Below are 17,673 nucleotides of genomic sequence, written 5' to 3'. Positions count from 1 at the left end.
CACTGAGAACAGTCTAGATCCATCCTCTTTGGAACCCCCTTTCAGCTATCAAATCCCCGCTCATTCTTCTCTTCTGCAGACTAAATAATCCCAGTTCCCTCAGCCTCTCCTCATAAGTCATTGTGCTCCAGCCTCCTAATCATTTTTTGTTGCCCTCTGCTGGATTCTTTCCAATTTTCCCACATCCTTCTTGTAGGATGGGGCCCAAAACTGGACACAGTACTCCAGATGAGGCCTCACCAATGCTGAATAGAGGGGAATGATCACATCCCTTGATCTGCTGGCAGTGCTCCTACTTATACACCCCAAAATGCTGTTAGCCTTCTTGGCAACAAGGGCACACTGCTGACTCATATCCAGCTTCTCGTCCACTCTAACCCCTAGGTTCTTTTCTGCAGAACTGCTGCCGAGCCATTCGGTCCCTAGTCTGTAGCAGTGCATGGGATTCTTTCGTCCTAAGTGCAGGACTCTGCACCTGTCCTTGTTGTACCTCATCAGATTTCTTTTGGCCCAATCCTCTAATTTGTCTAGATCCCTCTGTATCCTATCCCTGCCCTCCAGCATATCTACCACTCCTCCCAGTTTAGTGTCAACATAACTGCCAGTCCTGCAGAAACTCCTCAGGGATCAAGATGAGTTCTTTCCTTCTCGTGCATGATCCCCAGTAATAGTCTGCAGTTCAAATGAGGCCCCCAGTTATACCTGAGCCAGTCCCATTGGTTTTCATGTTCCGTGGGCTTGCACAAATGTAATTTACGGAGACCTAGGCCTTGTCTATATGCAATCTTTATACCAGTTTAACTATATATTGGGTAGGAAGGGTTGATTTTTTTTTCTTCCCCTCACCCCCTCCCCCCTGCCAAAATACTTAAATTGGTATAGTCCATGGTGTGGACACAGTTGTTATATTTGGTATAAAAGTGCTTTATGCCAGCATAGTTTATTCCCCTTCTCTACAGGAATTGCTATACTGGTATGAGCACCTTTGTACTCCTTACTGTGTCCATGCTAGGCGCTTTGTATCACTTTAACTATTCTGGTGTAATTAAAGTGGTATAATTTATGTATATAGACAAGGCCTTAGTAAAGTATTAGTCTGGGAACTGGGTCTGCAGTGCTAATAGAAATAAAAAGTCAAGTTAGAAGAAATAATTGAATACACATACAGAGCAGCTGTATCGAGTAAGATGTTACTTTTACATATGGTCCTCAGAGTAAATCTGTACTTTAAAGGCTAAAACTCATGGCCCATCATTGTTCGTGCTTGGAAAGGCAAACAGTGCTTGTGGCTTTTCAGCAATCTTTCCTTCATCCTGTAACCCTGCTAATCCTGAGGCTATCTGAACACTACTTTCAGCAAGAAGGGGTTTGGGGGTTTTTCCCAGGCTAGACAACAGCTGTAGCACCTCAATATTTTCATTAAGTCTCAGTTACCTCTTAATTTTTCTTCTCCTCCTTCCCTTCTAAATGGCATTATTCTTGTGATGTGCCCAAGCTCTTCTGGTCTAGGAAGCAAAAGATTTGACATTGTTTCTATCCCAGCCCCCATATGCAGCTTTACCAGCCAGTTGTCTAGTTTAATTATTTTAGTGACCTATAGCGTGGTATAAGAGGAGCTCCAGAGTGTTCCTGTTGCATTAAGAGCCATTTAAGCAAATCCTCTAACCAATTTTTTCCATGAAGAGCTAGGATACTTTGTGCTGAATAAGGAAGAGTTCAGATGAAACTGTACAGGAAAAAGCAGCATTCTTTGGACACTGAAGTCTTGTGAGGTGTAGCTGTATTTGCTGCTGCATCTTGTTGATCAATCCTTACCATTGTAAGGCAACTGAAATCCCACTTTTCTTTATCTACATGCACATCTTGCTTTATTAATACACCAGAAGAAAGCAGCCTGTTGAAAAGCTCAACTGTATGAAAGGTTTCTTAAACATATTTTAAACAACAAAACTGTGTGTATTAAAGATAAGACTCAAGACTGAAATTTGGATAAAAATGAACCTTCCTACTTCGGTTTTGTATTGGGCACGCATATACTCACTATGTACTTCCTGTAAAGCATGTCTGCTGTGTGCCTGTAACATTTGCTCTTCTTTGAGAGCATGCTTGTGATAAACTTAAATATTCTTCCTGACCACAAAAATGGAACAGGCAGGTTGAATGTAGAACTGCAGGGATTATGAATGTTTTATCCTGGATCACTCTGGCAGGATCTGCATCTAGGGGAAAAAAAATCACCTGATATAACTCTCTGCTAACCTTGGCAGCGTCCCGAAAGCCTGGATATCTCCTAATAACAAATTAGTATATTTTCTTAGTTGATATTCAGCAGCAGCAAAAAAACAATGTTAAGACTTCACAAAATTACAATTGCTGTGTACGTCTACTGTGATACCTTTTCCCAGCTGTTTTTTTTCCATGTAGCTGCTGACAAGTTCATGTTCCTGCTTTTAAGAAAAGCTAGAGAGGCATAGTTGAAAAGAGACTATCCTTCTTTATTAAAATGCGGTTCTACTCCAAAGGGAGACTGACTATAGAAATGGCATAACATTCCACATTTGCGAGTCAATGGCTTCTGTATCAAATGTGCACGGTTTAAATGATTTTTTTTTTTTAAACTGTAGACAGCCCCTGCAAAATCAGCCTGGGATCTGAAAGTCAGACTATGTTCTCCTGTTGTAAAGGTTCTCCCAACCTAATTTTGTTCTCATTTACATCTGCAATTCAAAGCATGCTGTCAGTGAAATTATAGAGCCCTGTTGCTTTCATTGTAACAGAACAGAATTTGAAGATAGTGAGGACTGCATAGGTGGCCCTGCAAACTGAACTTAACAAGTCTGTTGATGTATGGGCCAGGAAAGATACAGTTCATTATCTTTGTGCTGTTTTGATCTGCAGAGCTGCAAGTTTGGATTAGTGTAACTCTTGATCCCTGGGCTGTTAAATAAGAAACCCTGTTCCCTGTGTGTGTAAAATCATTGAAAGTACACCTGTAGCTGAAACACTTCAAGTTGATTCTCAGAAATTGAGGAGAGTAATCTAGACAGATATGTGCATACAGGATTGCAGAGTACATCTTTATCGTTGTTTCAGAGCACAATAAATTAAGCCTTTCAACACCCTTGTGGCATTGTTATTCCTATTTTACAGATGGGGAAACTGAGACAATGATTTGTCCAGTGAATCAGGGTCACTGCAGATATAAAACGCAGGAACACTTGACTCATAGGCCTGTGTTCTGTTCATTAATTAATCATATACTCTCCCTAGTATTCACATACGGCAAACAAAAGCCAACTTTTTTCTTTGTTTAAAAGGCTTTCACATTGTTAGGCATTTAAGAAGATTGCCCCTGTCTCACATTAATTCTGCTGCTGCTCAGCGACAAGTATCAAGAACAATAAGAAATCTGTGTTTTTGTTTTTACAACTGTCTCATTAAAAACGAATGATTCCATTAATATCCATTTCCCCCTCACTACTTGTGTGTAAATCCCATTATGTTTAAAGCTTCAGAGGAGAATACAAAAAAACCCCTAAGATCTCGAAGCATACAGAGAGCACAGGTGAGGCAGAAGGAAAATGGGAAATAAAGAATTAGCTTGATAAAACATGGAGAGTGAATAATGTGAAAACAAACATGCAAGAAACATTAAATGTAAAGGTATTTGAGTACAACAGCCTAAATTGAGATTTGGCAAGGAAGCCATGCAAATGATACTTGCTTCATCCAGTTGCTGTGTTCCATGGTTGTCTTCTGCCTGTGTGTCTTATTCACAAAATATTTGTCTCCACAACTCCTGACCTTCAAATGCCTTGAGATTTTTATTATCACTTCAAATAGCCTGAACTGTGCACTGCTTTTTCTGTCACAGTCAGTATGTTTTGGCTGGCATTAAATTCTGCACTGTCCTGCACAACTTCAGAGCCTCTGGGTTAAATCTACCATATATGGGCAGTCGGGTGGTACTCTGTAAAGGGGTTTCAGTGAGCATGCTTGGGGAGTTTTCCCGTGGGTGAGCTGTTGCTGGCAGACACATTTTCAGTGAGGTCACCCAGAAGGAGATGTGTGTGGTGAGCATGTTTCTGTGTGCACAGCAACGATGCTTTATAAGGATGCTTTCTGGATATTTGGCTGGAGTATGTGCAGATACCTTTTTGAAAAAGATCAGTTTGGTAACTGTGAAATGACAATGAAACTGAAAAGGTTATGGAGCCTTGATATGGTTGGGAGTGCCATATAAGAGGTACCTTTCTTCCCCAGCATTAGAGAAATCCCCATGGATGGGCTGGTAGAGGTGTTATGGTGGTACTTGAACTTTCCAGATTCTGCCTTTTCATAGCTGCTAGTACCAAAATACAGCTTGCTGTTTTAATGAACAGTCAGCTATCATCTATGCCCTCATCTACAGAGGTTGCTGCTACTGTAACAGGAGTAATTTCTCTATGCTAAAAAAAAATCCTCCTGTTTTAGAAGGAAATATTTTTAGAGTGCCTGGGAGGGAATGCTTTAAATAAGCTCCTGACTCTCTCAGGCTCTTCCACATCTCTGTCATGACCTCTCATATGTGATCAGCTAGGTGGGAGAGCTCTTTACTGAATAAAGTAGTTGTGCTTCCTAGAGTCTAGTCTTAGGACAGAAATTCCAGATCATCTCCTCATACTCAGTGTGTGGTAGGGCTTGGTTAACTATTATATTTTATATTTGGAGTTAGAAAAAGCCAAACATAACTAGGAACGTCTGTTTGCCATTTATCTTTCAGTGCTTGGCTTAAAATTGGTTGGTGTTTTGGAACACAGAAACAGTTGGTTATTACTGCATGATACACCAGGAAGCATTTACATTTTAATGAACTCCCTTGCTATTTTGTTTTCAGATGCTTTGCATGCATACTTTGGGATCTGTGGCCTGTCGTTAATGGAGGAATCGGGCATTTGCAAAGTTCACCCGGCCCTGAATGTAAGCACAAGAACCTCTGAGCGCCTTCAGCACCTCCATCAGCTCTGGAAAACTAAGGACTCTAAACAGTGTTCAGATGACGTGCACATCTCTACATGACTGATTTAGACTCAAGCTTAGTTTGGTAGCATAACTGTAGCCCAGGGTTAAAAGCCATGTATAACCAATGTGCTCTTTTTAAGTGCTGGAGTCATACAATCAAATCCATGTTACTGGCGTCTCTTTTTTAGCGAATGGCCTTTAGCCAGTTGTTCACTGGGATAAAAGGAAATTTCAGTTGTGTAGAAGTTTGCCACTGCAGACTCCTGAAATGGCTCGTACTTCTAAGAAATCCCTTGAGGCAAATTTGTTTTCATTTGTATTTTATTTTTTAAAATTTGTGCATACTGTGTCAAAGTTTATAATGGGGGAAGTGTCTTCAAAATCTGTTTACATATTATCATACAGTATAGCACTGAACCTCACAAAGTTCTTAATGATCGTCATGTTTGGGTAGAGAAACCCCTATGTTAGGTCTCAGTTGAAAGTAGATGTCAGCTTCCATAACCTTTGTAAACAAAAAATAAAATTATTTTATTCAATATAGACAGGATTCCTAAAGTTGTGTGGCATTATTACATTAATTCCATAATCCCCTTGTATAGCTCAAACTAGGCAGATGCAATAACTTGATATGAAGTATTTATTACCTTAACGAGAATTTAATTAAATATTTATGGCATATTAACAATGGGATGGGAAAGTAACCAGCAGAATCCTGGGGGTATAGGTACCTTCTGGCAAGGTGCCATCACAGAGGGTTTCTGAAGTAGAGTGCCAGAAATGTTGGTAGTGTTATACCACTCAATTACATCTTGATTTCTTTCAAAATATTTCTTCCCTTCTATTTTAAAGAAAAAAGTCCTGATTCTCTTTAAAATGTCTGAATATGAAGAGCAGAAAGTTGTATTTTAAAATTACTGTTTGATGCTCTTTTTTTAAATAGTTTTATTCCAAATAAAGTCCAATAAATTGAACGTTTTCAGCCGTTTGCCAATATAATCTCTAGTTGTATCAGACTTGAGAGGTGCAGTTGAGGTGCTGTTCTGAGTTCAAGCAAATCATTTTCTAGCCATTGCATTTGACACAAATCTCAATTGCTTAAATTTCACAGACATACAGCAGGAAAATGCATGATACACCTAACCTTGCTGTAACCTCACTGACCTGCATATCAAAAAGCCACAAATTCTCATTTAAAAACAGATTTTCAGCTTCACTGTTCACTGAGGAGCCACTGCTGGAGGCCAAATAAGTGACGTGCTCCTGACATCTGCCTAAAACTGATCCAAGAGGAGAAAATAAAGAAGACCTTGGCCTCTTCATGCTGATGGACGAGAGTGACCCTGGGGTTGGCCTTTCCAGCTCATTAGAAGTGAATGGGGAGGGTAGTCCTCTTCCTTCCACATAGGGAACTGGCAGTGACTATCTTTAGTTCCTCATGGTGTGGGGAAGTGCAGTGATGGGGCATTCTAAGGTTACATCAAGCTGCTGATGAAAATAGGGGGTGGATGTTGTTGGAACTAGCTTTTCTTAAAGGTGTTTCTTCCTTGTTGGAGAACCAGCTGTCAGGTTTCTCATGGCAAGAACCCACCACTTTCCCAACTATTGGTTGGAGCAGCAGATTTGAGAAGAGCAGCACTCGTAAGTTGTTCTTAGCGCTAGTGCTGGAAGTGGGTGCAAGTGATGAAATGGCACTCCTTTTATTGGCCTGGGTGGGGAGTGACATCTCCTGCACTGACTGTGCCACTGTACATTGTGGATTATACATTAGAGGGTTCTCTAATGTATGGCTGACAAGAGTCGCACCTTGTGCCTGTGATCTAGCCTTGCAGTCTTTAGGGAAAATCTTGATGAAAAACCACAAGAAATGGGACTTCGGTGAAAACAGTGAGTCGTGGCCAAATCCATAACTACTTTTAAATTTTGGAAAACTGGCTCACATCTCACAGCAAATATGCCATTTGCCATTTTTTTTGCTTTGAAAACCAGCTACAGATCTAATAAACCAGCAGTAAATATTTCAAACTATGGCAGCATGCCAGTTAAACTATTTAACACCCTCTTCTTCCTTCCCTTGCTCTTCTCCTTTTCCAGCTAGACAACTTCAGTCAGATCTTTTCAGGCTTAATGTTAGCATGGTTGACAGCAGGCTTCAGTTTCTCTTGAGTTAGAATAATCAAAAAAAATTGTAAAGTCACATTTGTTCCCCATTAACTCCTTTAGCTTTGTTCTTAAGTCCCTCAACTGTTCAGGCCTTTGCCTCTCATTGAGACTAATTACTTTGATCAGTTTGAAACCTTAATCTTTTTAAATTGACAAAGATCTGTCTCTGTGCAAACAGCCAACTTGGCATGCATGACTTGTCATTCTTAATGTCCCAATCTTCTTCAAACAATGGGCACCGAACAGTCCAGTACAGCAACCGTTTTGATTCTGATTTCCAATGCTACTGAAGCTAGTAGACATAAATCTAAATTTCATATTGGTGTGAATTGCTTACTGCATTGTCTTCCTTGGTCAGCAAGTGTCTTGACTAGGGAAAATGTTTGTCCATATGAAATGCTTGAATTAATAACTGGAGAAAAACCACCTGGAAACTCTTAAGATCTAATGAAAGCAGTTATGTAACCAGGACAGCAGCTGAAAATGTAGCTTGAAAGCATGACAAACAACTCTGTCCAGCTATAATAACCCTCAACTTTTCACAGAATCTGTTTATAAACTTGTGAAGCTAAAATTCCTAAATAAGCAGTGAATGTATTCACTTTATTACACTTATCCAATAAATAGTGAGCAGACAGGTGCAATACAGGCTTGAGAGTGTAATAGCTTCTCCATTCTGATGGAAACCTGCAATAATACTTGACACTTGCAGATGGAGGAACTGAAACTGCTTTATAAGAATGCATAGTTCTCCCCCCTTTACAGATGGGGAAACTTTGGTGTGGAGAAGTTAATTCGCCCAAGATGCCAGTTTATTAAGTACTGGGCAGTTCTGCAGACATTCTCTATGCAGAGCTACCGCAATTGAGCCAGGACCTTTCATTGTTTTTGTAATGCTGGTATTCTGCACATCCGAAGAAACGTTGATTACCTTCCTAAATACAGAACTACAGCAGCCCTGCTACTCTAACTCCTCCTCCTCACCATGATGCACTATGTACCTATATATATTAGTGTTTTATCTACTAATCTTCAGCCGCTGAAAGTTGCTGTTGCAGAGTAGTAACTTGGTAGCTGTAAGCTCTCATCTACCAGCTATTTCAGTTTACTTCTGAGCCATACGGAAAGCCACAAGTACTGATTTCACAGCCTGCTACAGAAATTGAAATTGGCTTCCTTAGACCAAGGAAGTTAAAATCTTTTAAAGGAGTGAAAAATTGAAAATTAAGGCTTCCATAGCAACCTTAATCTTTGAATTTGTACGTAGTTGGTGGAAGATGTCATGACATAACACTTCGGAATGTTACTATTAAATATACATGTATCCATATAATAGGATTCCAGGAATGTCACTCTGAAATGTCTTTGGGACAGTACAAAGTGGCAGAAGCAGCTACAACCATAGTTGAGAGCTTTTTGTTCTGAATATCACCAGGTTCAATCGTCACTGGGATTCACGGTCTGTTACTGTTGAGTTTTTAAGTATTCAGCCATTTTGACTTTATGAAATTACATGTCTTAATGTAGCTGTACATCACAAGGGTAGGCCATGCTAAGCGACCTAGACCATTGGGATGTCAGAGGTTGCTCAACCAACCACCACTATTATAGTTAATTTGCATGTGACACTTTCATGGTTTGAATGAGAGAGACTGCACATATGATGGATTACTTGGCCCAAATGCCACCTGCACAAATCTACCACTATAATCTCCCCAGACAAATCAACACAGCCAGCACACATCGTAACCCCAAACAGCACTCTGAATCCTAGCATGTCTGAGTCAGGATGGAGTTATGGAAACAACTACCAGTATGGTTTAGAATTTTTGTTGCTCTTGTTTAGAATTTCTCCAGGTTCAATCATCACTGGGATTTGCAGTATGTTACCATCAAGGGCATTTTCAACTTTTTATACACATGACTTGACAAATTACAACTGTGTGACAGCATGAGCTTTCAGCTAGTTCATAAACATGGCCTACCCAGCCGGAGGGTTATGAACAGGCCAAACAACAATTCTAATACATATGGCTAATAACAAATAAATTTGATATCTATTTTTTCAGGTCACTCTGGACATTTCTAACCGAGTTAGATGATAACAAAGAATACCTGTCCCATGTTCTTGGAAGCCTTGACAAACTAAAACGCAAGCCAAGAGAGCAGAAGCAAAGCATCCACACTTCTCTGCGCAAATGAGGATTGTACCCAAAACTGAAATATCTCCACCTAAGATCCTATAAACCCTTTCTTCCCCTCCCCCCCCACAACAGACTTCCATTACAGTGTGTCCTAAAGCTTCAGGTTATTTCAGATGGAAGGGTGGTGAAAATTATTTCCAAAATCCAGGGACCCTCAAGGAGAATGCCTTTCCAAAAGCTGTTTTTTACATACCTAGGGGGCTCGCTCTGGCTTCAGTGCCCCAAATGATGTGGAATGTAGCAGTCATGCTGGGAGAGAGAGGGGACTTCCTCAGATAAGCAGCTACTTTGTGGGGTCCCCATCACTGTAACTAAAACAAAATTAATATTCAAATGTTCATGACACTATATAAATTGGGAAATGTATTCTATGAAGAAAGATAAGAATCTTGGTACATTTCTAAATGGCTACTAGGGTACTGTAATTCACACAGGAACATAATTGCTATGCTACAGTAGAACTGGTCTACTGTAGAACTAGTCAGCTTGTCTTGGAAAAGAGGTAGTATTGGATGCTGCAGAGAATGGTTTCATTAACCCTGTGATGGACAACAGGAAATAAGGAAGACTTCCTAAAGAGTTATTGCCTGTGCTTTTTCTTCAAATGTTGCTGTAGTTGACAGTGTTTACGAAAGAAAAATTAAAATTAATCTAGCCAACTTATTGTCACTGAGCGCCTAGACCTATTTGTGATGATGACAGCACCTCCTTTGTCCGCTAGGCAGCTCTCTAACACCACATGCTACAGGCCATTACCCTCTGATCCCACTGAGGGTTACCAAAAGAAACTACACCATCTGCTCAAGAAACTCCCTGAAAAAGCACAGGAATGAATCTGCACAGACACACCCCTAGAACCCCGACCAGGTTCTATCTGCTACCCAAGATCCATAAACCTGGAAATCCTGGGCGCCCCATCATCTCAGGCATTGGCACCCTGACAGCAGGATTGTCTGGCTATGTAGACTCCTTCCTCAGCCCCTACGCTACCAGCACTCTCAACTACCTTCGAGACACCACTGACTTCCTGAGGAAACTACAGTTGATCGGTGATCTTCCTGATAACACCATCCTGGCCACTATGGATGTAGAAGCCCTCTACACCAACATTCCACACAAAGATGGACTACAAGCCATCTGGAACAGTATGTTATGGCAAACCTGGTCGCTGAACTTTGACTTTGTCCTCACCCACAACTATTTCACATTTGCGGACAACATATACCTTCAAGTCAGCGGCACTGCTATGGGTACTCGCATGGCCCCACAGTATGCCAACATTTTTATGGCTGACTTAGGGGACAAGAGCTGAGGAAGTGTTGTTCTAACACCCCTACTCGACTTGCACTACATTGATGACATCTTCATCATCTGGACCCATGGAAAAGAAGCCCTTGAGGAATTCCACCATGATTTCAACAATTTCCATCCCACCATCAACCTCAGCCTAGACCAGTCCTCACAAGAGATCCACCTCCTGGACACTACAGTGCTAATAAGCGATGGTCACATAAACACCACCCTATACCGGAAACCTACTGACCGCTATTCCTACCTACATGCCTCCAGCTTTCATCCAGACCACACCACACGATCCATTGTCTACTGCCAAGCTCTACAATACAACCGCATTTCTCCAATCCCTCAGACAGGGACAAACACCTACAAGATCTCTTTCAAGTATTCTTAAAACTACAATACCCACCTGCTGAAGTGAAGAAACAGATTGACGGAGCCAGAAGAGTATCCAGAAGTCACCTACTACAGGACAGGCCCAACAAAGAAAGTAACAGAATGCCACTAGCCGTCACCTTCAGCCCCCAACTAAAACCTCTCCAACTCATCATCAAGAATCTACAACCTGTTCTGAAGGACGGCCCATCACTCTCACAGATCTTGGGAGACAGGCCAGTCCTTGCTTACGGACAGCCCCCCAACCTGAAGCAAATACTCACCAGCAACCATACACCACAGAACAAAAACACTAATCCAGGAACCTATCCTTGCAACAAAACCTGTTGCCAACTCTGTCCACATATCTATGCAGAGGACACCATCGTAGGGCCTAATCACATCAGCCACACCATCAGGGGCTCGTTCACCTGCACATCTACCAATGTGATATATGCCATCATGTGCCAGCAATGCCCCTCTGCCATGTACATTGGCCAAACCGGACAGTCTCTACGCAAAAGAATAAATGGACACAAATCAGACATCAAGAATTAGAACATTCAAAAACCAGTTGGAGAACACTTCAACCTCCCTGGACACTCAATTTCAGACCTAAAAGTCGCAATTCTTCAACAAAAAAACTTCAAAAACAGACTCCAATGAGAAACTGCAGAACTGGAATTAATTTGCAAACTGGACATCATTAAATTAGGCTTGAATAAAGACTGGGGGTGGATGAATCATTAGACAAACTAAAAACTATTTCTCCATGCTAATTTTCCCCCTACTGTTACTCACACCTTCTTGTCAACTATTTGAAATGGGCCATCCTGATTATCACTACAAAAGTTTTTTTTTCCCTCCTCCTGATAAAAGCCCACCTTAATTGATTACTCTCGTTAGAGTTGGTATGGCAACCCCCATTTTTTCATGTTCTCTGTGTGTGTGTGTGTGTGTGTGTGTGCGCGTGCGTGCGTATACTTCCTACTGTATTTTCCACTGCATGCATCTGATGAAGTGGGTTTAGCCCATGAAAGCTTATGCCCAAATAAATTTTAGTCTTTAAGGTGCCACAAGTACTCCTCATTGTTTTTGCTGATACAGACTAACATGGCTACCACTCTGAAACCTGAGAGCCCCAGAGTTGCTAGAAGAGCAACTGGGGGCCTTCTAGCCCTCAGAGGGCAATGGGGTATAGCTGTACTGTGGAGTGGGGATGGAGCACTAACTGCATTTGAGAGTAGTCTGCACAGGGGTTTATACCCTCCTCTCCTCTGCAACCTGAGTAGCAAGCTCCCATAGCCCTTCCCACCATTTAACACATTGGAAAACTAATTTATTGGCTTCACATGGGGAAGAAAATAATCTTAATTAGCTTTACAATTAAAAACCAGTGTAATCTGCCATTTACAGCATGATACAAAACAAGGTATTTCACCTCTTGGTCATACCTCACACATTTTGATAGGTTATGCCACATGTTGGTTTGAAGGAGTGGGAATGGGGAGCTGGTGGAGAGTGGCATGATCAGATGAATGCTGGGCAAAGACAATGCCTATCATTGCAGCACTTTGTATGGACTGGAAGAGGCAGTGTAGGTTTTAATGAGTCCATTAATGAGGGGCAGGGGGCTGGCTGTGTGTAAAAATGTGAGCGCTGGAACAAAAAACCTTAACTGGAAAGAAAGGGGGTTTTTGAGCTGTTGATGATGAAGTGGTGCTAGAACGGTGGATTTGATTTGAATGACATAAATATGCCCCAGTAACTCTGAGTGCCATGTGTTGAACTCTTTTAAGTTGTGAGGGATCCTTTTTATGGCATAAGTGCGCTGCATCTGAGTAATTCGGGCCAAGGAACATACTTACAGGGTCTCCTGTATGAGGAATAGCTAAAGGGGTATTTGAATGTGGTTTTCATATATGGAGCACGGTGATTTATTTTCAATGCAAAAATCGCTGTACAAGTCACACATTCTAAGCCTTTACCAGTGGGTAATACACAAATGTATTAGGGTTCGGGGAAAGAAGGGATAGGACAATTTCTTCCTTCTTAATGCCTCCATGTTTAATGCCTTTAAAGCCGCAGTGCTTCTCCCTCCTCCTGTGTCCCATCCCTATGGTGTTGCTGACATAGTAGTGTGCTTTGGAGCGCTGCATAATAAGATGGGGTAGCTAATTCTCCCTCCACCTGTGTAAGGAACTACATGATAGCTAACCTTAACACTACTGCTCTTTACCTTCTATCTGTATGCTGAAGGGAATCAACCTCCCGGGCCCAGGTGAGTGGCCCACACTCCTGCATTCTTGCCCTGCCTGAAGCAGTGAGGGTCTGTCTACACACCCCCTGGCAGCCAGTCTCAGAGCCTCAGTTGACATCCCCAGGCTCATGCTAGCATACTGAAAATAGCTGTATAAATGTTGTGGCTTGGGCAGCAGCTGAAGCTCTGAAGTTCCTCCCATCCCTAGGCTGCCACTCCCTGTGTAGACACCTTGAGAGGCCAGAAGGAAATCAATTGGTGGTAGAGAATGGGGCTTTCATTGCGAAGGCTGCTGGATTGGTTTGTTTAAATAAAAAAGAGGTGGGAGCAGGGAACATGCACATGGTGAAGGGAAGCCTGTGCTTGGCAATAAATTGGGGTCTCTTTCCGTGAAGATCTAATCCGCGTTGAACCCTGTAACACGGCCAAGATGAGTGAGACACAGCTAGCCCGAGTAAATGGAAACTCCCCAGTTGGTGACCCTATGTCCCGATATCTTGTTTTACAAACGTACTTTAAAATATTCTTTTCACATAGCAGTGAGGCTATATTTAAGTTTCTCTTGTAGCCCAATCCTTCTCCTTTTGCATCCATGTCCCCGCCACACCACCCCGTCCTTCCCCACAATCACAACATGCATAATATGCAGGTTTTGCAAAATGCAGCCTTTCTTCTAGGAAAGAGGATCCAGCATGTGGCTGTGTAATTTTATGGGAGATTCACAAAAGGGCACTCTGATATTTAAGTGACAAGGAAAACCAGGATCATCAGAATAAAGCCAGGATAGAACTTTAGAAGGATTTTTTTTTTAATCACCTAGTCCTGAATTTAGCGAAAGCAAAAGTGAATGGTTCTTATGTCTGACGGTGGTTCCGAGACAACTAAGTAAACTGGAAAAAATTTTAAATGACAGGCTTAGTTCAGCTAATTTAAAGGTGTTCTGTTAGATACAGCCCTGTGTTTACATGGTGTGCCACAATAACCTTTATTTTAGCAAAAACCTCCCTTCAATCGTGATTTTTGTTTTACAAAAATAAAACAATTTCTTACTCTGAGGAATCCACCTCCATGTTGACTGTTACGGTATTTTAAAAAACAAAAATAAACACCCTTCAAATGTAAACTCTCATTGCAGCTGCTCATCAGTGTTTAAAGGCCATATAATCTTATCTTTGTCATTTACTTTTGGTGCTCGGTCTGTCTATTCCTACACTCGGTATTTTTAAAGCTGGTCTAACTGCTGGTGGGGGTGTTCTTCTTGTGTAAGGTTATGCACTACTGAACTAAAGAGCATCTAGGAATGAATATGTGAGTAGTATTACAAATGGGAGGGAGACAGTTTAGAAAAAAGCAGCCATCTTGAAATTACTGTGTACAGTCGGAGCGTACAGACTTGAGAGCAAGTTAATCTCCTGAGGCTCAGAGGCATGCAGGCTGTGCAGCATCCTCCCTAAATAGCCTCTCAAATATGCAGCTGCCCAGTGGGGCCAGAGACAGGCTGTGTCAAGAGCTGAATCTGTAGGAGGATTTTAAATATAGTCCCAAGGCTTTCCTTTTATACACAGAGCTACAACAGGGTGGTGGTAACATTTGGCCCAGGGTTGCCTTTCAGTTTGCTATATTGAGACATATATGGACCATGCAAACTATTAACGCTGCCAGGCTTGAAGTTCCTCTTTGCCTGCTGTTCCTCTCCAATGACTCCATGCCTTGAGGGTTTGTTTGCATTGTAGCCGCCACTAGCAAACCGCTTCTAGTCACAGAGCAAGGGAGCTAAAGTACAAGCAAAACCTGTAGGGTGATTGTGGCCTGATTTAAAACAAAACCAAAACAAAGGTGTGTACAGTTCTCTAACAACTAGGGGGGGCAGTTTGCCAGTGTACCATGCCCTCCCCCATCGCACCATTTGTGAACCCCGCATTTGAACTGATTGGGAATTTTTCTACACTGATTTGTCAAAAGCAAACCTTTGTGGGAACATGTCAGTTTTGACTGAGCTGGCTCAGGTCCAGGACGGAATTCCTTGTGCCAGAACGCAGCGACCGAAGGTAGCTAGGAGCCTAGGGGTGCGGGACCTCCCCTAGGCAGTGGAAGACCTAGGTTCAAGTCACAGAATCAGGGTGTTGAACCTACTCTTTCTACAGCCCAGGTGAGGGGCCTAATCACCAGGCTATCCTGGGGTGGCAGGGGCCTCACGGGAGCTCTCCTGGGCCCACTCCCACATACTGAGCTGGGTAGTTTGTTCCTACTAAACCGCAGAATCCAAGGGCACATTAGGGCCAGCCGTAACTCTGGCTAGAGGGTTCCTGGCTAGAGGGTGCTATCCACTTCACTCTTCTGCTATGCCTGGATGCCACTAATTCTCCATTGCCATGAAAATTCCCTAGCAATCTCCTCCTCCCTGCAACCCCTCTCCAGGTGGTGGCATGCCCTTGGGCCTACCTGTGACACCTGGTGACCCCATGCATAGGCCAAGAAGCCATAGTAGGGAGCATGCAACTGTCCATAAAAGGAGTCAGGAAGGGCAGTTAGGCAATTAATTCTTGTCTGTGGCCTGCTGGCTCTGGAGGCAGATGGGGCTGTGGAGCAGAAACCTGGGCAGGCAGTCTGACCAGCATGTGAGAGGTGTGTAGCGTGGGTCCCCAGAGAGTGCCCTGTCTAAGGGCACCGGCAAGCTGTGGAATGCTGCTGGAGCCCAACAGTTCCCAGAGTTTCCCTTCTAAAAAAGGAAACAAAATTCTACAGCAGCTGTTGAGCAGATACCAAGTCTGGCCTGGATTCCCCTCTCGCTCATTCCTTCTCGCCAGTCTGCTCTCGCTGCAGCTTGAACAGCTTTGCGAGGCGTCTGGGCTGATGCCATCCTCTGTGGCGACTTGAAGCAAATGGGCAGGTGAAGGAAGGGTTGTTTTTTTTCCACCAGAAACAAGTGGCCTGATCACACTGGCTGTGCTAAAAAGCTTCTTTGTCACATAGCACTAACAAAAATGTTTCAGACACTGCATAGGAAACTCTGCTTTAATGGCAAGAGCCTCCACTGAGATATTTAGGGAAGGTCTGCATGAGAAACTTTTGATTTATGATTTTTTGCAAAATTTCTATTCTGGAAAAAAGCCCTGGATGCAGTTACACCACCATAAAAGGGCTTTAGCCACTACAGCTTATTTCGGTAACTGAACTGGTATAAGCTATACCAGCATAATCTTTTTTTCCCTTTTTTCTTCTGATATAAGCTGTCTATACTAGGAGGCTTTGCCAACACAGCTACCCTGGAAAACCTTTTCTAGCACAGACCGGGCCTGCGTAGAACACACCGCTAATATCCTGGTCCTTTAATGTTCATCTTAGTTTGCATTTGAAGCCCAGCACTTTGTCACAACTACTCAAAGAACGTACATTGTAAAAATGTTACTGACGATCAAGCAAGAGAAACGTTGTTGTTGTTTTGTCCCGTTCTTTAACCTGTTTAACGCCTTTGTTTTCATGTGATGCTATGAGAGCCCTGAAGGAACAAACCCATGCGGCGCAGTTAATTAGTCTGACCCGCACACAATCAGGCGTAACACGGCTAAGCTTAGTGGAGTTACACTAGTGTCAGCCTGAGCTAAGTCAAAGGAAAATCAGCCCCATTAAATCTGGCTCACTTGTCAGGCAAACTTTTGTACGGGCGTAGGAAAGGAAAGTTGATGGCAGAAGAAAACAAGGAAGAAAAAAAAGATCTTGGCTGCACAACGTGGTATCCTGGGCGGAACAAAAGGATTATTCAGCCATAAAGAGCGTAGCAGAGGATTGCACAGAATGGGCTACCATGGTTGCAAACCTCCAGTAATGGAGATGCCACATAAGAAGAATAGAGTCTGCCCAGTTTTATTCAATTAATATTTTTTAAAAGCCCTGCATACCTGATTTTCCCTTTATACTGTCAGACTTTACAAGCTAAAGCTGCCACATAAAATGGTTACATATTCATAGCATGCATGGTTACATGCTTCGGCTGGTTCCTTATAAATATATAATGACATATTGAAAATAATGCATAAAATATTAATAGCAGTCTACATACTTAACCCATATTTCTGAAATGAACTTGTTCCCAGGGGCGTGTGATACGGCAAGGCAATGCCACATGAGACAGTCTCAGAGGAAACCACAGACCATGCTTCAGTGAAGGAAAGAGCAGCCTTTACAGTGATTTTCCTTTTCTTTTGCATCTCTAAGGTTGGCAGCCTAGAAATGGACCAAGATCAGAGCAGCGGATCCAGATGGTCGAAACGATCTGGATCCAAGGTCCATGGCTGACCTTTATCTAGAATAGGTTGAACCAGAATTCGGGATCCTGATGCTCCAAAACTTTATGCATTTTCAATCCAGCTGTTA

General features: G+C 42.4%; 1 protein-coding gene across 3 annotated transcripts in view; it reads left to right on the top strand.

The window, feature by feature from the left end:
* PGGT1B (protein geranylgeranyltransferase type I subunit beta) overlaps positions 1-12,118 on the top strand; it is a 73,942-nt gene extending 61,824 nt beyond the window's left edge. For 2 of the 3 annotated variants that reach the window (XM_073344733.1, XM_073344734.1), the window contains one exon: positions 4,877-5,551. In XM_073344733.1, the coding sequence (XP_073200834.1) occupies positions 4,877-5,058 (182 nt within the window). In that variant the 3' untranslated portion in view covers positions 5,059-5,551. Of the gene's footprint in view, positions 1-4,876; positions 5,552-9,233 lie in introns of those variants that run through there. The other variant, XM_073344735.1, reaches the window with a different exon arrangement.
* Positions 12,119-17,673: the final 5,555 nt, after the last annotated feature.

Source organism: Lepidochelys kempii, chromosome 5 (assembly GCF_965140265.1).
Source record: "Lepidochelys kempii isolate rLepKem1 chromosome 5, rLepKem1.hap2, whole genome shotgun sequence".
Lineage (NCBI taxonomy): Eukaryota > Metazoa > Chordata > Testudines > Cheloniidae > Lepidochelys > Lepidochelys kempii.
The sequence above is the reverse complement of the archived record's forward strand: the minus strand, read 5'-3'. Positions and strand labels throughout refer to the sequence as shown.